Source organism: Zootoca vivipara, chromosome 2 (genome assembly GCF_963506605.1).
Source record: "Zootoca vivipara chromosome 2, rZooViv1.1, whole genome shotgun sequence".
Classification (NCBI taxonomy): Eukaryota; Metazoa; Chordata; class Lepidosauria; order Squamata; family Lacertidae; genus Zootoca; species Zootoca vivipara.
The window spans coordinates 32061421-32082786 of NC_083277.1; the positions used below are offsets into that span (position 1 = coordinate 32061421).

General features: G+C 42.1%; 1 protein-coding gene across 1 annotated transcript in view; it reads left to right on the plus strand.

Annotated features, from left to right (window-relative positions):
* The first annotated feature begins 840 nt into the window (after window positions 1–840).
* Window positions 841–21366, plus strand: part of CNTN6 (contactin 6) — a 163356-nt gene continuing 142830 nt past the window's right edge. The window contains exon 1 of the mRNA XM_035108102.2: window positions 841–975. Coding sequence (XP_034963993.2) covers window positions 921–975 — 55 coding nt within the window. The 5' untranslated portion in view covers window positions 841–920. The remainder of the gene's footprint in view (window positions 976–21366) is intronic.

Sequence of the window (21366 nt, forward strand, 5' to 3'; positions counted from 1 at the left end):
ACCCGCCCGCCTTCTTTTTTTAAGGATGTTTTGCGAATTGACATTGCTGTGCCTTGGGGCAGGGGCCCGGTAGGAATTTTGCCATCTGGCTGATTGACTGTTGCCATTTGGTTTTTGCAAATTGTCACAACTTGTATGGTTGGCGGTTAGGCATTGGTTAAAATTGGCTGGTAAGAGATTGGCTGGTAAGAGGAGTATGGAAACGCTGGAAAGTTACGCTAAATTACTGCTGCTTATAGAGGTATTCCGTTAAGGGAATTGTGGGGCTTGAAGGGCTCTCGTCAGTACCCCGTTAGGGGATTGGGCCTAACACAGAGCAAATTGAGCCTCGGGGAACATTCAAGGGAGGACAAAAGATGGGCCTGAGGTACCCAGCTCCGTCCTCCATCAGGGAATGTTTACCTACTGACTTCCACAAAATGCCTACAGGAAGTGCAGAATGTGTCCCAGGGCAGGGGACAGGTGGGTTAACCAATGCCTAAGCAACCACTCACATTTGATTGTAATTTAATAAAGTTGTTGCCAAAATAATGCCAAAAACCTTAAAACTTAATTAACGTTTGTGTGAGAATTTTTTTGGGGGGGGGGAATCCGGTGACCTCGACACGCAAACAATCAGAGGTTTTATAAGCCATGTGAAAAGCAATTTAACTATAAACAGATGGAAGTTGGGACAAACAATCATGAGATCTTTTCCTCCAAGGAAAGAACTCATCATCCTACAGCACATACAAAAAGGAGGACAAATAACAATATTAGGGCCTTAAGGTGGATTTAAATAAAACAAGCCTACATATTTGTTTGGCATGTATGACCCCAACCTATCTTACTATTTTACAGGCTATAAAGTAGTGACAGGAAGATCTACATAGTTTCTCTGATGATTGGATGGGAGGAATTTCTGACCTTGGAACGTGGAGATGATGTTGCTATGGAAACTCGTATTTCTGCTACTACTTCTGAGCTGCTTTGCAGGTGAAGTATTCAATTATTACTCTGTAGAAGTCGATTGATAAATATATCACTGTGTTTTATTTCTTAACAGAAATGCATGCATCTTAAGAGGACTAATCTGCACAAACCATTGGTCTAAGCACCTTGTCATTAAGATGTCAGCTACAGTTACTTATTCCAAAGGCCATTTAACTCTGACGCAGCTACATCTTTCTGTGAGCTTTCACTGATGCTGTTGTGGGCTGAGCTGGGAATGTGAAAGCCACCAATTGCTAAGGACTGAGTTGAGTGAGGATGATCTTTGTGTATGCCGCCAACAGCTGCAGGTGTTCATATCTGTAAGTGTTAGAAAGGATATTTTAAAAGGAATTCAGTAGACAGTGGGAAATTGAACATTTTCATATATCTATAAAAGTTATCACCCCAAGTAGATAAAGTTCAATGTTTAGGGCACTGTAACTATGAATGCAGATGCTGGGACACATTGCCTTTGACGTAGAATCATCGAATTTTAGAGTTAGGAGTTGCTGAGCATCCCGTAATTTTCTCCATGCAAGTCCTTTACAAAATACGTTGAACAATAATGGGCCCAGGACATAACTCTGGGGCACCCCACATGTCCCTTTTCCACAGGATGATGAGGAACCATTAGTGAGTTGCTCTTTGGGTTTAGTCAGTCAACCAGCTACAAATCCACCTAACAGTAACCATGTCCAGCCCGCATTTTACCAGCTTCTCCACAAGAATATCATGGGGGACTTTCTCAAAAGCATAACTTCCCATAAGCATCTGGCAGGTCCCTGGAAAGAAAGAAAGAAAGAGATCAAATTGGAAGTCTTCATGTGCCAAGGATTAATGTCATCCTTCAAGCAACACAATATTTGAGCTTGAGTGACCATTAGTCTGACTTGGTACAGCAATTTTTATATTATTTGATCCTGTTTTGGTATAAGGAAATTGATCAGATAACTGTCTGGCTCCTGGGCTTTAGCTCTTTAATCCTGTGATCTTTCTCAACTAGTAATGAAGGATAGTGTCTATGTTCCATGGAAACTATCAGTGAGAAATATATGGTAATGCTGTTGTTTTATTCATATTTTGACGTTATGGTTCTGGAAATTGTTTTTACACTGATTTAATTGTGATGAAGTAGTGGCCTTAACCCTGCCCAAGAACAGTAGGCTGACTTAAGGGTGTGTAAGGCAGGGCATGAGAATCACACAGATCTATCACCCAAATCTTCAAATATCTTAAGGTTGTCACATGGAGGAGGGAGCATGCTTGTTTTCTGCTCTGGAGGGTAGGACTCAGACCAATGGCTTCAAGTTGCAAAAAAGGAGATTCCGACTAAAATTTCAGAAAACTTTCTAACAGTAAGAGCTGTTTGGCCTCGGGAGGTTGTGTACTCTCCTTCCTTGGAGGATTTTAAGAAGAGGTTGGATGGCCATCTGGCATGGATGCTTTAGCTGAGATTCCTGCATTGCAAGGTGTTGGACTAGATGACCCTTGGGTCCCTTCCAGCTCTATGATTCTATTATTCTATCTCACTGCTCCCCACAAGCATCTGCCATGTGAGGTAGCTGACTGAATCTGCTTCGCAGCAGGGCTCACCCTGTCTATAATTTCAGGTTCCTTGGTGACAAGGAAAGGGCATTAAATATTTGGGCTGTACGTTTTCAAATCCTCTTCCAAGAATATAATATGAGTCTGGTGTATCAGGCCAATGGCCCATCTAGTCGAGCATCCTGTTCTCACAATGGCCAGCCTTTGGGGAGCCTGCAAGCTGAACATGAGCACAACAGCACTCTGCCTCCCTTTAATTCCCAGAAACTGCTGTTATCAAGATGTCAAATATTGCTGCATCATAACTCCTTGATCATTGGCCACGTTGAGTGGGGCTGCTGGAGTTCAAGAAGCTTTGAGGGCCATAAGTTCCTGACACCACTTACATGGTGGAAAGGACATGATCCCGAAAGGAAGCTTATAAATATTCAAATATAAATAAAGTATGTGCTGCTTTCTGCGTGGACAGTTCAGAAGAAATGGTCTTTTCTCCCATTAATGCTGCTTTGACTTTTATAGGGTCATTATCCAGTTCCCAAGTGTAGACATTTGTCTGACATCTGTCTCTAACTAATGTACTGAACTTGTTATACTTCAAAAAACAAAAAACAAAACCCTGGTCTCATCTTAGTCATATTCTCATGATGTGGTTATGGTAATTATAGCAACTACAAGTGAGCCTTAAATTAATCATATGATTCATGACTCAGCAGCTGCCTTTTATTTGAATAATGGATCAGAAAATAATGCAAAATACAGGCTTAAACTTAAAACAAAGCAAAGCTATAATGTTCATAGTAGAGTTTAGGCAAAACTGAAAATCTCTTCTAACTAAGCACCAACAAACCAAGTAATTAACCTAAGTAAGCAAACAATATAATTCTAATTACAGCATCAATTTGGTTTAATAGAGCTCTATCCTCAAACACCCATTCCACTTGGATCCCTCAGAGATGAGACAGCAACGGTCCTTGCTTGGCCTCCTCCATCAGCAACCATTCTACCTGGCAGTGGCAGACCTTGGCACCTCAAATTTCAGCAGCCCCTAGTGCGATACCAGAATCTGCCATCCCTCGCCTCTCATGTTCTGTTGGACATCATAGCTGCAGTGCCTACTGTGGTGCCCCTGAGGCTTGGCAGGCTTGGCACCCAGTGCGACTGAACTGGTTGTGCTCCCCTAGGAACTGCCTTTATATATGGCTACCTCAATGGGAGAGATGCTCTTGCAAAGGCACCTTTTTCAGTCTGACTAGGACCAACTGTCCTTTAGTTTTTCTTAGGACTAGTCCTACTATTAGGCAGAGTGAGGCAGCAGGGTCAGGCACCAAATTGTCTTGGCCCACACTTTCTTCCCCAGAATTGTCATAATCAACAGCCATTCTACCCTGCCGCAACAAAGGGGGAGCCCCAGTTATTTTCTTTACACTTTTTTCAGGGGGGTGGAGGGTGAAAGAGGAATCATTTAATCTCCAGTTATGGGAGAAATCTCAGGGAGGAAGAGTGCCTGGGAGAGTGGGAGTAGTGTTTTGTGTTGTGTATTGAGCTATTAGGTCCATAAATTACCATATAGCATATATTCAACAACAACAAAACAGCGGCAATATGTTGTTGACAAAGGACAGCTGGACATATTACCTTCAGTAGCTTAGGGCCTCATCAAACCTAAATCCGGCCCTGGACCATAGGCTTTCATTCTAGGCACCTGTACAGTTCATTTTGGAATAGGAATAATTAAAGGGATTCACTCTGTGGGCACACTAATTCCCTCTCATTGGAAGCTTGATTGGTGTTTCCCCTCTCCATCCTGGTGTCCTCCCTAAGCTTTGATTTTGCAAAGTTACTCCTTCATGCAAAGCACTGTGGTTGGAAAACACTGATAAAACCATTGCCTCACTACACAGCCACACCACACCACATTTGTGATAGTCATTATTGCAATCTTATTTTTTATTTTAGCAGATCCTTTTTCACAGCATTTTTTTTTTAAAAAAATGTCTGGGTTGCTAATGTACCATGAAGCAGCTTAGGGATATCAACTTCAACTTGTTCCATCACATAAGGACCCTGGAAGCCCCAAATAACTTTAATGCAACTTACTATCATGTAAGTCTTCTTCTTTGGCGATCACTCATAGCCGAGTAAGGTTGTCTTCCATAAACACGATTTTAACAATGGGTCCGTAAGTGACTGTGGAGGCCAATTCTGGATCCACGCGTCCTTCCACAGTGGGGACATTGGTTTCCAGGCAGGAGTTGATCACAGTGTGGATTTGCCAAGCGTGCCTTCCTCTTAGCACGTTTCTCCCTTGCGTCCTGAGATCGAGTTTCTTTAAAGCCCATGACACCTTTGGTAAAGGCTGTTCTCCAACTGGAGCACTTGCAGGCCAGTGTTTCCCAGTTGTCAGTGTTTATACCACATTTTAAAAGATTTGCCTTGAGACAATCTTTAAAACTCTTTTGTTGACCACCAGCATTACACTTTCCATTTTTAAGTTTGGAATAGAGTAGTTGCTTTGGAAGACAATCATCAGGCATCCACACAACATGACCAGTCCAATGAAGTTGATGTTGAAGAATCATTGCTTCAACACTGGTGATCTTTGCTTCTTCCAGTACACTGATATTAGTTCACCTGTCTTCCCAAGTGATGTGTAAAAATTTTCGGAGACACCGTTGATGGAATCTTTCGAGGAGTTGGAGATGGCATTTATAAGTGGTCCATGTTTCACAAGCATATAGTAAGGTTGGTAGCACAATAGCTTTGTAAACAAGCACTTTGGTTTCCCTGCGAATGTCCCGCAATCGGGAGAAAGCTGTGCTCACAGAGCTCAGGCAATGCTGGATTTTGGCATTAATGTTGGCCCTTGTGGAATGGTAACTGCCTAGGTAGGAGAAGTGATCAACATTTTCCAATGTTACACCACTGAGTTGGATTTGTAGCGCTGCAGAGGGGTTATTTTGTACTTGTTGGTGCAGCACTTTGGTTTTTTGGATGTTGAGTGATAGGCCAAGCTTTTTGTAAGCTTCTGCAAAGATATTTAGGATGGTTTGGAGGTCATCCTCTGAGCGTGCGCACACTACGTTGTCATCAGCATACTGAAGCTCTAAGACGGATGTTATGGTAACCTTACTTTTTGCTTTCAGCCTGTTCAGATTGAAGAGCTTTCCATCTGTTTGACATATGATTTCTACTCCGGTGGGGAGTTTCCCTTTGACAAAATCATGGCAATGAAAATAATGAATAGAGTTGGGGCAATAACACAACCCTGTTTAACACCTGGTCCCATTGTTAATGGTTCACTTTGAGAGCCATTGTTATCTGCGATTGTTGCTGTCATATTATCATGGAGCAGCCGAATGATGTTTACAAATTCATCTGGGCAGCCAACTTTCATAAGGACAATCCACAGGGCATTACGATTTACAGTGTCGAAAGCCTTAGTCAGGTCAATAAGCGCCATATACAGGGGTTGGTTTTGCTCTCTGCTTTTTTCTTGAAGCTGTCGAATGGTGAAAATCATGTCCACTGTCCCCCTAGAAGGCCGAAAACTGTTTTGGGATTCAGGAAGGGTCACCTCGGATATTGTTACCAGACGGTTTGCTAAGATCCTTGCAAGAATTTTGCCAGCCGCAGCTAATACTTGGCATGTTAGTATTATAGGATTGAACCATTAAGGATATTAGATGCTGAGATTGCTGTCATGATACAGAAGTTCGCCATCCCAGTCTGATCTAAAATCTGTATTGTGTGGCCATGAAACATGCCATTAGAAAAGAAAAGAAAAAGAAAATGCTTTTAATTCCTTGAAAAGAACTGCATTAGCACAGAACTGGCACAATGAAGCAAAAATAAGGTGAAATAAATCTTTCAAGAATATTTTAATTCAATTAATATGACTAGATCTCCCCCACCCCCGAGAAATGTACACCTCATACCATTAAAACTAATGTTCTCTATTCTTCTCATTTTCTCAAAGAGCACTTATTTTTTTATGTCTCAACAAGTCTTTTTTGCTTATGCCAAAAGGAATAAGTAATGCATCCATGGATAATGACATTGTAAGGAAACAGAATGGACCCCATTTTTCTTCTGCCTTCCTCCTCTAATAACCTAGTGCTACTTAAATGAGATAATCTGATGTAAACATATAACCAGAGGCAAGGCGTATGATGAAGATAAACTCTAAGATCATTATTTGAAAATCTGAATATTTGTTATTTGGATTCATCGTTCCCGTTTGCACTATTGGTAAAATGGAAGTGTTTTATATATATATACTGCATAAGAAAGAAAGAAACATTTTGAGACTAAGGAGAGGACAACAGAGTCATACGGTGCCCATTGTAACACGAAGACAGGCACTGAGTGTGAGAAGCGAACATTCCCTTTTCCATTTTCATCTTCCTGAACAGCTCCAGAAATTGAACAAAACAAACTCTTTATGGCAGGTTTGGCTAAACCTTGTTTTGGCCTGACGACTAAATTCACAGTGGTAGGTGTGGCTAACTACATAAACTGGCATTCTCTGTCTCACACACAAGACACTTAGCTTATCCGTGTAGATGAGCTGAAGGGAAGGGAGTATAGCCAGTGCTTAGAAAGTTCATTCTAAAAACAAATTAGTTCCAATTCCAGTTCACCCACTCCAAAAAGGAATTAGTTGCAGTTCCAACAGAACCCTTTCCTCATAGGTCATTTAAAAGAAAACTATCTAATTTCAACATGAAATCCCTTTTATTCGCAGAGTGTATAGGTTGGTCATAGAACAGCTGTTTTGTTGAGGCTCAATTCTCTCATATTTTGGGGTTGAATTGATTCACCTGTCAGAACAATTGTATGTATATTTTTAAAAGTTAAGTGAGCCATCCCTGAAATGCCTTGACCCCATCCTTGAACTTCTCTATTCTAACATCTTCTGTGTATGCAAAGATGTCCTTCATTGGTGCCTGGTGTATTTCCATTTTTCCGATTTTGAGATCCTTCCAAAACCTATACACCATTATTATTTCATGACCTCTCCAATGAATTTCTTTATGTAAGAAGAAGTACATTTTTGTCTTCCAACTACTGGGTTTTTATAGGTTTCTCCTATTTTTAAATATCAAATAATTTCACCTCTGCTTATGAAAGGCTTATTAACTTGAGAAGATACTCTTCTGGCAGTTCAGAAATAATTTAATGTTTTCATTTAGGTACATAACAGATTCAAAGGAAAATTCTATTTTGCTTTTATTATCTCTTTTTATGAAGCTGAGACGCACAGGTGATCAAGTATTTGAAATACCTGGTGCAACTTTTATTGCTTTTATGAGGAAAAAATAAATTTAAATAATTAAATTTGTAATAATCTTAACATCTTTAGGTAATGTGCAGTTAACTGAGGAAAAAGTAGCACCAGTCAAAGTGTTCATAGGGAACTCTAAGGTGCCTGAAATTGTTGTTGTTGTTGTTTAGTCGTTTAGTCGTGTCCGACTCTTCGTAACCCCATGGACCATAGCACGCCAGGCACTCCTGTCTTCCACCGCCTCCCACAGTTTGGTCAAACTCATGCTGGTAGCTTCGAGAACACTGTCCAACCATCTTGTCCTCTGTTGTCCCCTTCTCCTAGTGCCCTCAATCTTTCCCAACATCAGGGTCTTTTCCAGGGAGTCTTCTCTTCTCATGAGGTGGCCAAAGTATTGGAGCCTCAGCTTCACGATCTGTCCTTCCAGTGAGCACTCAGGGCTGATTTCCTTCAGAATGAAATAGTGACTATCAATGCAGCTCACCACCCAATGACTAAAGTTTTCCCATATCTTGATGTCATGACATGAAGCAGTATCTTCACCCCTTTCCCCATCATTGGCTGTTATCACTGGTTGAGAGGATACTATTGTGACGATCACCCAAATTTAGGGACAGCATAGAAGGAGTTAAAGGGATTAGCCAGTTAGAACCCTAGGGGGCGGGGTTAGGAGGACTATATAAACCCACCCCTGGGAGGGGAAGAGGAGTTGTTGTTGGGGCTGGTTGTGGGAGGTTTGAGGAGGTGTGGTTGAGAGAGTCGGAGGGTGAGGCAGAGGTAGCGAGGTAACCAGAAGGGAGAGAGAGTTTCTTTTATGAAAGAAAATAAGAACTAATCTTTTGGAAACCACATGTGTATGTACTAAATCTAAATAAACATAGTTTGTTCCAACGTTATCCCTGACTGGAGTGAGTGGAGAGATTGCTAGACATATACTGGTTGGTGGCAGCGGAATTAAAACATGGTTGGTGCAGGTACCAACAGACCGTGAAACGTCTGTTGGTTCTGTGCAGGTTGAGGTAACTGCCACAACTATGATACAAATATATCATACCAGATAGTACAAGTTGGACTGGGCAGTTCAGCTGCTTTCTTGTTTTAAAACTGGGTAAGCTCCAGAGATTCCCACCAATGGTCCTACCCAGTATAGCTTCTATAGAGAAGGGAAAGACTTGGCAAAAAAAAATCCATCCTGTTTCAATCTCACTGACGTTCAATCACAGATCCCTCCTGTCCAATTTTGTGCAGAATTTTCTGAAAGATCTCACGAAAGTACACAAAATTGTACACATTTTGTACACACTATTAAAGTAAAATAATGTAAAACACACACTTTTCAATGCTTTCAATGCATTTATCTGTGAAATGTGCATTTTGTATCTATCCTTGTTGTCTACGCACTTCCCACTTGCCACACCACACCTTGATGGCAAAAACTGGAAGGGCTTGTCACCTGACTGGGAGTTGTCTTCTGTTGTGAAAGCAAGTTCAGAAGTATCAACTCAGGTGGGTCTACTGTGAAACGTAGGCCGAACAAATCCCTTCCCCACCAAACAAATCCCTTCCCCATCCCTACTGTAGATAATAATTTCCTCACAGTGACCAATATTGTGATCACATTTGCTTAATGATGCCCCCAGAACTCAATGCCATACCTAATGCAATAAAAGCCTATAATTTGGGTGTAGATTATCCCTTGTGGGCAATGGAGCCATTCAGAAGCATATCCTGTCTTAACTAAAGCAAACTGCTTTCCATTTCCTGGGAAAACCAAGCTACTCACTTTCATCCAAGTGCTAAACTCACTTTATTTAACATAATCTGATTGGCTAAGATGCCCATGTGCCTATTCCAGAACCCTGGGGTGGAAAATACAATGGCTGTGACCAAAGAAGTGACCTCTGAAGAGGATCTTAGGGTTCAGGCATGTACCTATTTGAGAATACCCCCCCCTCCCTACATGCAACCAGCTAAAATCTCTTCCTTTTCATAATTAAAAGAACCTTGGTACTATTTATCTTCTAACCTTTTGAATATCCTCTTCATTCATTGCCATCACCATATGGGCTATTCATCGTGCTTTATCAACTTCATTTGATTTCACCTGAACAAGGCTATTGTGAGTGTTGCTATGGCGTGCACTGCCTAATCCTTGAAAAGTTGAAAGATAATTCATCAACAAACTCACCCTCCAGTCAGGTCAAAGAGCTCCCTCTGTGTTGTACCTTTTAGTGAAGACAGCATGCTTGTTGTGATGGGAGAGGTGATGAAGCGTCCTTTTGTATGTGGGGGGAAAGATACGCAGTCAGTTTGAATAAAGGCCCTGTAGATACTGACAGCTGTTTGCAGCAGGAATTCTCAGCTTCTGCCAGACTGAGCTGCTTCAGTTCAAGGGAGAGAATACATTCTTTGAGAATCCATGGATATAACACCAACAAAGAAACCCAGTCTATTAGCAATTCCCACTTACAAGTGCTTAGAGCCTCATCTATGTATGGAAAAGAAAACACAGGAAAGGGGTTTAGAAACAAACGAACCCAGAAAAAAAATAAAAATAAATCCCAAACCACCAAAAGAATCCCATATGCCGAGAAAGCAAAAACCTCTAAAATATAGAGATTGATCTTCCTGGGGTACAACCACGGCAACGATAAGAAGAACCCTTCAGATTTCAAACTGCAGTTAAGGGGAAAGAGTTGCTTTTGAATTCTCTCCCCCTCTAAATGTTACACATTTGTAAGAGGAAATAGTGAGAAGATTGGTGTTGTGTGGTACCTCAGAAATGTGAGTCATGAGCTGGGAAATCCTCAATTCAGATCTCACCTCAGATTTGCAACAGTAAGTGGCAAATCTCGCTAGATGGCTTTGAGTCACAAGGTGGGGCCTCGAGCAACCTCTTCTTTCTTTCTTTCTTTCTTTCTTTCTTTCTTTCTTTCTTTCTTTCTTTCTTTCTTTCCTTCTTCTACCTCGAAAGAAAACATATAATGGAAGGATAAAGAAAGAATTCCTTCATACAGAATTAGCTTGTGGAGTTTGCAGTGATCGCCACTAGCCTAAAGGGATGAGCCAAATCCAAAAGAACATGCCTGTCCATGGCTGTTGACCACAATAGCTATATAGGACTGCCAAGTTTAGAGGCAGTATGCCGCTGAATGCCAGCAGTTGGAGAACAGTAGCAGGCAAAGGCCTATCGCCTTGGAGCGTTGCTTGTGTGATTCCCAGAGGCATCTGGTGGGCACTGAAGAGAACAAGGCTAGTTGGCAAGACCTTTTTGTCTGATGTACTAGGGCTCTTCTTGTATTCTTAATACAGTGGAACCTCGGTTTATGAACACCTCGGTTTATGAATTTTCAGTTTATGAACGCCGCGGACCCATCTGGAACGGATTAATTCACTTTCCATTACTTTTAATGGGAAAGTTCGCTTCAGTTTATGAACGCTTCAGTTTATGAACAGACTTCCGGAACCAATTACACCCATGTTTCAGTTTATGAACGCTTCAGTTTAAGTACTCCGCGGACCCGTCTGGAACGGATTAATCCACTTTCCATTACTTTCAATGGGAAAGTTCGCTTCAGTTTATGAATGGTTACTCCACGGACCGTCTGGAACGGATTAATTCACTTTCCATTACTTTCAATGGGAAAGTTCACTTCAGTTTATGAACGCTTCAGTTTATGAACAGACTTCCGGAACCAATTGTGTTCATAAACCGAGGTACCACTGTAATGCTGTTCTGCCATACATGGTACTTGTGTTAGGATTATGCAGATAATGTTTGGGAAGGATGCTCAGCTGTTGGGGAAGGTTATTTATAAATGCTAATTGCTTACCTCATATATTTTGCTCTAGTAAGGCATCACGGTCATAGTACTGTACACACCTTGCCTTCATAATGGAGGTTAGTTATACCCTCAGGCTTCAACTAGCACTGGGGTTTTTCTCTGAAAGTTCCTGGATAAATAAGTGTTTGAAAATTCATCTACACACCCACTTACACGTTGTGACACCATCTGGCAACATGGTTCAAAGAACTGCAGGGCAACTAAAACACAACAAAAAAGAACAGCTTTTTATTTATTTTTTGAAAACTCTCAAATGCCACCGTGTGGAATGCTGATGTGGATCTGACATTTGGAGTTATGTATGACCTGCTCATGGTTCTGAAATGGTGCATTAGGAATACAGTCATACCTCGGTTTAAGTACGCTTCGGTTTGAGTACTTTCAGTTTAAGTACTCCGCGGACCTGTCTGGAACGGATTAATCCACTTTCCATTACTTTCAATGGGCAAGTACGCTTCAGGTTAAGTACGCTTCAGGTTAAGTGCAGACTTCCGGAACCAATTGTGTACTTAAACCGAGGTACCACTGTAATTGGTTTGGTCCATTCCCTGTGTGTGCCTATCCAGATTATGTATAGAGTTACATAGACGCAGATAAACCAAGGGGATTTGTTTTGTTCAGTATGCCACATATTTATTTCACAAACAAATAAGAAAGAAAGGCATTATCTCCCATCTTCGGCAGCCTTGCAAAAGTGGAAAGCATAAGGAAAAGGAAAACAATAATAACAAAATAAGGTTCTGAAAATAGGTGCTTTCTCTAATCTGTTCCTATACCTTAATTGTTGATATTTGTTGTGAGCATGGCCTCCTCACCCCTTGTAAAAGATAAAGAAGAGGGAGATGTAAAAGGAGGGGAGGTATGGTTTAGGTGCAAACTTTGTAAATAAGATTATTCAGTTTTTGTACAGAGTTACATTTGTCCCAATTATGCTGCAGCTTTCCATTTCCTTTCTTCCTCCTCCAACACTGATAGGCATGTCTTAGGGCTGAGCCATTTGCAGGTGGAGAATCTGGCGGCCTATTTCAATGTGTATCTGGGACAGGACTCAAAATGGCTCAAATGGATTTGAGCAAAGAGGGGAAATTTACTGTGGTGGCTTTAAAAAAACCACAGGGGTGGACAAAAAGGGACCCGCCGAATGTTGTTGGACTACAGCTCCCATCAGTCCCACTCAGCAATGCCAATAAGTGGGGATGATGAGAGTTGTAGTCCAGCAAATTCCAAAGGGCCATAGGCTCTCTACCCCTGCTTTCCGATTTGGTGCTTCTCATAGTTGTGGTACCTTTCTTTTTTCACTCCTGTGGCAGCTGGAACAGAGCTTCAGCAACCATTTTTCTTTACAGAATGTCACTACAATGACACAGCCGTCATGATTCTGGCAGCAGCTTTTCTTTCTTTCAATTTTGACCAAGATTGTGTGGGTTGAGCTCATTTACAGCCAAAGAGATGCCAGTAAATTCGACCCACGTGACCGTGGGTTCATATACCCACTGATTTTTAATGATTGCCCCAAGGATGCTGCTCTTGGCCCTCTTAAACTTCAAAAGCAGTTTATTGCGATACTTTTTTTAAAAAAAAGGATTACAGGATTTATAGTTAAAGTACATAGGAACCACAGGCAGTCTAGAACTGATTAAAAATACCCAGCTGACGAGATGAGATGAGTTGATTATTCCTGATGAATAATTGCTGTAGGGTGGCTAAAATCCCCAATAGACACAATCATTTCCCACAAAAATGGGCAACACGGGGCCCCAAGCCACCACGTCACTCCCAGGAGAGACGCGTGGCTTGGACGCGCTGCCGGCCAGGCCCAGGCCCAGTGCCCCCCCCCCCGCAGTGTGCCATTTTGTCACCCCCTCAGGGATGACACCTGGGGCTGACCACACACCCCACATCCTCCTTCCTACACCCCTGGATAGAGGAGGTGTTGCCACTTGGGTGCCATTTCAGAGATCATGGTTTCACCACTGAAAGTGTTTGAGAGGTTAGAAAAGGAGTTTCTTAGCATCTTAACTTTCATTATTTTAGAGTGGTTTTTGCAACATGACAGTAGGACTGGAGCCTTAGTCTCCAGGTTTAACTGTCAGCTGTAATCAAACAAAGTTTGCCTAATCAGCCAAATCTGATTTCCCTCCCCAAAAATGCATGCATCATGAAGTGATAATGGTGTGGAGAAAACCTCCCTAACATCCTACTCAGCCTTGTCAGGCAACCAGATGACCCCATTCTCCTGGTAAAAGGGGGGGGGTGAGTGGTGAATGGGTGGGGCTGCTGCTCCAAAACAGACTGAGGGAGATAGGAAATGGTACTTGCCATTTAAGGCAGCCTAAATGACTGCTCCATACACCGAACGGGGGGGGGGCGACTTTTGCGTGGTTGCACGCAGCCCCCTGATCCCATAGGGCGACTCCCTGGAAGTTCGGGGCTGGCACCGCCTTCCCGCCTACCCCAGCCTAGCGTCCAATCCTGCCTGGGGAGCATAGCTGCCAAGTTTTCCCTTTTCTCACAAGGAAGCCTATTCAGCATAAGGGAATTTCCCTTAAAGAAAGGGAGAACTTGGCAGCTATGCTGGGGAGGTGTTGCCAGGGGATGGCCAGGTAAGGGGAGGGACTTTCCAGCTCACACAATAGAATTTGAATCTTATCTCCAAGCACCAGTTGGTTCCAGAGCTTCTCCCACCCTCCACATGCTCATTCAAGTTTCTTTTGCAGGTTAACTTTTTTTTTTCTCGGGTACACAGGCGCTACTACATCAAGGTTGCTGTTGAAGGGCTGGAAAGGAATTTTCCTGCATTGGCAGGTTTTGCCTTTCCCGTAGCAATACGTCACAACTTTGATGGTCTCAGGCCTTGGGCGGAATTCTTTGGTGATTTCCCTAGAGGGAGGGGCGTGAGGCAGAGACCTCACCCCCTTGCGGCAACAAGATCGGGGTATTGGGGAAAGCGTTGACCATGCCAATAGGCGTCATCGCTTCCCCCTCCAGCGGCGGTGAATGGGGGCGGGCTCTCTCTGCTTGAAGATATATTCTCCAGAGCCAGCCCCAACCCCCATACATGTGGATAACCCCGAAGCCTCCCAGAACCCCGGCTGGGGACTGGGAAGGATAACGCCCAGTGCCTGAGCCAAGGTCTCCCTACATTTGAATCTTAATAAAGTTGTGGCCAATTTGAATCCCATAGCACATTGTCTTTTGTCTTTATGCCACTCAGGGGGTCACCTGGGGGTTTGGGGGACTCTGCCTGTCCGCGCAATGCCTCGTTCCCTGCTGGTCCTGCTGCATGCAAGGGGACCAGAATGCCCTTCTCTCTTCCTCTATAGATTTAGAGTCAAAACGCAAGATAGACAATGAGGGAACACCATTTAATTTGAGAGAATATGTGCAGTAGCATGGAATTAATTACACTTAACAAATGCAAGCCTACCCAGATCGTACTCTGACACACTTCAGAAAATGAAGATTTAAAGAAAGCCCCTAACTCCTATATCAATTTCTTTTAACTGCTGAGCAATTTCTAAAAACAAAAAAAATACTTCAGAGGAATTGGATCACATTCAATCACATTAATTAACCCATTTTCCTAAAGGCATTTTTAAAATCATCTAAAGCAGAAAATGAAGTTGCCTAAGGTCTTTCTTGTGCATCTAACACAACTTTGGTAATCTATTACTTAAGTTAGTTTAGTTAGTAATTTATTGCCCTTATTTGTAATAAAACTTAGATACTAGAATCATTACTGACCTAAATTGAAGCCATTTAGTGATATGTATAGCATAAAATGTACACACTTCAAAATGTACACTCCCATGCTTACCTTAAAATGGACATTTGAAATGTATAGAGCTTCCCCTTCATATGGAGATAATCAGCATTGTCAACTGGGATAAGCCTCATATCATAGGTCCTGCCAATGGCTATCACTTTGCTTGCTATGGTTAATGGAAAGTGCCTTGCCAGGCCAAGTTACTTCCTGAACTTATCAGGGTAACTGAGGGCTCTTCCTTTAGTTTTATCCTGTGGTTAAGGAAAGCCTAAGCAGGGGTCAGCAAACTTTTTCAGCAGGGGGCCAGTCCACTGTCCCTCATACCTTGTGGGGGGCTGGACTATATTTTGAAATAAAAAATGAACGAATTCCTATGCCCTACAAATAACCCAGAGATGCATTTTAGATAAAAGCATACATTCTACTCATGTAAAAACACACTGATTCCTGGACCGTCTGTGGGCCAGATCCAGCCCCGGGCCTTAGTTTGCCTACCCATGGCCTAATCCTTTCCATATGCTGAAGAAGGCAGATTCTCACTCACTTTCTGGTCCTAGTACTGGTACAACTACACGAGGACGAGAAAGAGATAGAAGAAGAATCCTACACCTTATTTTTCCATCTGTGAAATTTATCCTGGATCAACTGTGAAGCTTTAGCACATTTTTCTGTCTCCCCAGCCACCTTTCAGCATGCATACCTTGCTTGGTAATCCGCGGGTTTTTAGCCAATAAAGATATCCTGTTAACACTAAAACTTCTGCTTCTGCAATGAGACTCCCTCTCCCTTTCCTCATCCTGGATGCCAAAATCAGTTATTTGCGATCCTACAAGCCTCCAGAACTGATTGGAGGTGGCACAATGGGCAATTGGGGAGAAGATCGTGAAAGGGATTCCCCTTGTGCAAGCAGAAGTAATTGCCCTAATAGGGTGACATCATTGGATGTGTTGCTCAGATATGTATAAATGCTCTGATGTGAAGGACTTATGTAGCAACCCTATACACACCTGAGAGGCTTACTTTTGACAAAGGGTTGAGCAGGCATGTATTGCCAGAGGTGTTCATGTCTGTCTGTCTGTCTGTCTGTCTGTCTGTCTGTCTGTCTGTCTGTGTGTATGTATATGCTTGTGTTCCCTGTCACACAGAGGATTACATTTTCCAGTGTGTGAACAGAAAACAGAAGCACCATGTGAACCACAGTTGTTGGACTGAGGCAGGGGAAAGGTTGTGGTTTTCCCCCCTTGCAGCATCCTGAGAACAATGCACAAAGGAAAGCCTATTTCTTGCTGGAATACAGTGCATATTTCTCCCTTCCCGCTTTTTTTTTTTTTTTTTTTTTTGCTAATTGCCACACACACACACGCCATAGACTTTGTTGAAGGAATCCAGCTCTATAAACCAGTCAAAATTTGTAAAGAGTCCAGCCTACACACTTACTGGAGCAGATGCAATATACCTAGCTGAATAAAAGCTTCAGTTGAAATTTAAGGTTTTAATACGGTGCCTGATAAAAGGATATTCATCCTGTTTCACTCAGACTAAAATGAAATACCATACAAATCTATGGTTTTCTCAAGTTGCTTTTTATCTACTAATAGTTTGTGAGAAACAATTATATTTGTGACCATCAATATTATATTTTTTAATTATCTTAGAAAGAAATAAAGATTTGTTGTCTATGGTGAAACACATAAAAGCAAAGTACAGTGGTACTTCAGGTTAAGAACTTAATTTGTTCTGGAGGTCTGTTATTAACCTGAAACTGTTCTTAACCTGAAGTACCACTTTAGCTAATGGGGCCTCCTGCTGCCTCTGTGCTGCCGGAGCACAATTTCTCTTCTCACCCTGAAGCAAAGTTCTTAACTCGAGGTACTATTTCTGGGTTAGCGGAGTCTGTAACCTGAAGTGTCTGTAACCTGAAGCATCTGTAACCCGATGTACCACTGTAATATGTTAAGCAAAGCAGTGTTTAGGATTTTTAATTTTTCTTTGTGTAATGATTTATCAACTTTGTGTTTTGGCCTTTGCTGTACAATTAGCATTATTGCATATATATAACAATATTCAGTTGCCAAATGTAGTAGATTTCTTATTGCATAATTTTCTCTATTGTTTATGAAGTATTAGTCTGCATTTTAAGGTGCTTCTAAACCCAGGCCAGATAGATATAGAGATATATGAACAAACACACACATTCTAGTTTTTAGGATGGCCATTGTTCAAGTTATCATGTCATGTAACGTCAAATGATATGAACCAAAATGCTGTTTCAACACAATCATCTTAATAAGGAGCATCAGAGAGACACACTGGTAGTTTACTCATGAAAACAGTTTGAAAACAACATTTGAATTATGACCATTTTTCTCTACACAATTTTACAGCTCATTGATGGACTCCAGCTAATATGATTTGCCATGTAGCTCTCAGAAAATAAATGGGTACTGTGCTACTCACTGCAGATGAAACTAGTGCTCCTTGAGCTTAGAGGGGGTCCTCTATGAGAGCTGTCCTAGAGGGTATATTTTCATTTTGGACTCACAGCTGTCCATGGAGGCGCAGGTCAATTCTGTGTCCAGGGCAGGTGTTTATCAGCTCCATCTGGTACGCAGGCTGAGACCCTACCTGCCCGCGGACTGTCTCGCCAGAGTGGTGCATGCTCTAGTTATCTCCCGCTTGGACTACTGCAATGCGCTCTACGTGGGGCTACCTTTGAAGGTGACCCGGAAACAACAACTAACCCAGAATGCGGCAGCTAGACTGGTGACTGGGAGCGGCCGCCGAGACCACATAACACCGGTCCTGAAAGACCTACATTGGCTCCCAGTACGTTTCCGAGCACAATTCAAAGTGTTGGTGCTGACCTTTAAAGCCCTAAATGGCCTCGGTCCAGTATACCTGAAGGAGCGTCTCCTCCCCCATCGTTCTGCCCGGACACTGAGGTCCAGCGCAGAGAGCCTTCTGGCAGTTCCCTCGCTACGAGAAGCCAAGTTACAGGGAACCAGGCAGAGGGCCTTCTTGGTAGTGGCACCCACCCTGTGGAATGCCCTCCCACTAGAGGTCAAAGAGAACAACAACTACCAGGCCTTTAGAAGGCATCTCAAGGCAGCCCTGTTCAGGGAAGCTTTTAATGTCTGATGGATTTTTGTATTTTAATATTTTGTTGGAAGCCGCCCAGAGTGGCTGGGGGAACCCGGCCAGATGGGCGAGTATAAATAATAAATTATTATTATTATTATTATTATTATTATTATTATTATATTATATATCTAAATGCAAGTCATTATGTCCCTGACTAACAATGGTCCATCTAATCCAACATCCCGTTTTCACAGTGGCCAACCAGATGCCTGTGGGAAACCTGCAAGCAGGACATGAGCACTAGAGCAGTCTTCCTTCCTGCAGTTTCCAGTATCTAGTACTCAGAAGTTTACTGCCTCCAAGCATTAGCGGCAAAGAGCTATCATGGCTCACCGCTGTTGATAGCCTTATCCTCCATGAATTTGTCTAACCCTCTTTTAAAAGCAGTTCAAGTTGGTGGCCATCACTGCCTCCTGTAGGAGAAAGTTCCATAGTTTTACTATGTGCTGGGTAACACTAGAGTCAGGAACATTCCTTGATGTCACAATCTCTGAAGAGAAGGACTGGGACCACAGGAAGTTAATTCTTCTTGAACTAGGTTTTCTGGTGTCACGTGCATCTTGGTCTTGTGACTCATTCCCCCTTATCTGTCCCTAGAATTTGATACTAAGACAAAGATTGCCTTTGAACATGAATAGATGATTAATGGAGACTTAGCTTCACCTTATCCCACTGTGGGAGTGTCAGATTTGCCTTGGGACGACCACAGGTCTTCCCATATGTGAGGGTGGTGGGTAAGCTCAGTTGGCAGAGCATGAGACTCTTAATCTCAGGGTCATGGGTTCAAGTCCCATGTTGGGCAAGAGATTCCTGAACTGCAGGGGGTTGGACTGGATGACCCTTGTTGTCCCTTGCAACTCTACAATTCTATTATTCTATTAAGATAATGGCCAGCAAAAGACTCAGCTTATTGCTTCAGATCTATAACCCATAGATAAGCCTTAGGCCTTTCTCCAAAGTAAACTTTGGCTATTAGTATACTGTGGCTATTAGTATACTGTGCTGTGTGGCAATAAATCCCATATATTAATTATGTATTATATGAAAAAGTATACAATTATGCTTTGGCATATTTGGCAAAGCATTCAAATTACTAGAGTAGTTTGCTATGTGGGCGCCTTTCTGCTCTGTTCCTTTCCTCCTTTTGACACATAAGATTTGAATTGCTTTGATTCAATTATTTTTCAATGAGTAATCAATCTTTATCTTGTATCAATAGGATCATATGAAGCATCCCATTGCTCAAATAAATATTCATAGAACACTCTAACTATTAATCTTAAGGGTTTTGTACTATTTTTAAAATTAATATCACTTGCATTCCCCCCCCCGCCAATTATAGATGTAAAAAAATGCAGTCTTGCCTTTAATATTGCTTGGATTTACATTGCCCTAATTGCTTGAAATGATTTACTTTTCAAGTTTTCCACATCCAGTTGTCAATTATCTACAAGCAATCAACGACTTACTGTCTGAAAAATCTTTAATGTATCTTTGTGCATTCTGATGATTTCTTTCTTGAATGTTACACTGGGCTGCAAAATGAATTGCCTCCAAATGGAGGGCTTATTCAAGATTTCAAAAGCTGGTTGTTATATTGAACTCATACAAACACTAGAATCACTGAAAACTCCATGCCAGTGCTGACTTTGGTTAATGAAATGGCCCAGTGACAAGCCTTATGTCATCACTATTCTACTGATGGGACCATTTTAGAAACAATGGCAATTAACACAAAAACAATTCCATACAGTATTTCAGTTGAAACCATTCCCTTAGCACAAGGCTTTCCACCTGCACGATAGGACTTCCTGTTTGCTCCCTGCACACTCTCAAAATCTGGTCTGGGGATTTCCCCAACTCTCCAGAACAGGGGCATGCAGGCCAAGGAGAAGTCTCATTGTGCAGGTTGAAGTCATTGTACCAACAAGGTGACTTTGTTGGATAAATACTGTGAATGTGCTGGTGGATCCTGCTCCACTCTGTTTTTGTGAGAAGAAGCAAAACACCATGATCCCTGAACCAGGGACTGTGGTTTATGCCACTCCCAACAACAACAATGCAAAACTCTTTTTTGTTTAATATCTTTGTTTCAAATGAAACAATCCTCAATCCCTGTTTTGGATTAGCACTAAACCAGGGATTAGGGTTTGCTTTCCCCATGGGGTGGAGAGAAGAGGGTGCTGTCTGAGCATTCAAGGTAAACTACTAACTGTGGTTTACCATGGTGTGCAAACAGGGCCTGTAATTGGGAATGCTGCCATATTTATGAACTAGGCCAGAATATGATTTACTACTTGTTATGGATGAGAAGGAGACAATATGACAGAAGCATCCAATTGTTGGCAGCAGCCCAATGTTTCTTCTTGCATGTAGCTCTAATGCTACACATTTCCAGTTCCCTCATTGAGCTTTGCTTTCACTTCTCACCTGCCAGCCAGGTACCGTAGTCATTTATGGCAAATATATCTATGATCATATCTATGATCTATGATCATAGAATACACACAAGGTTTTTCAAGATGGACAGCATCCCATGTTTTTGCTTTCTATTGTTGTGGCTCCTTTCTTATTCATTGCCTGGAAGAAGTTGAAATAATGGGTTACATTCCAGGACTGGCTTTGGACTTAGGGTTGCCAGACACAATAGAGGACAGGACTTCTGTGCCTTTAATTGCCCTGCTCTCTTTTGAGCCTGGAAACCTCAAAGAGAAACCAGCAGTCCCTTTGTTTAATTTCCAAGCAATGGGTCTGCTGGTTTCTCTTTAAGGTTTCCAGACTCAAAAGAGAGCATGGCAATTAAAGGCACAGAA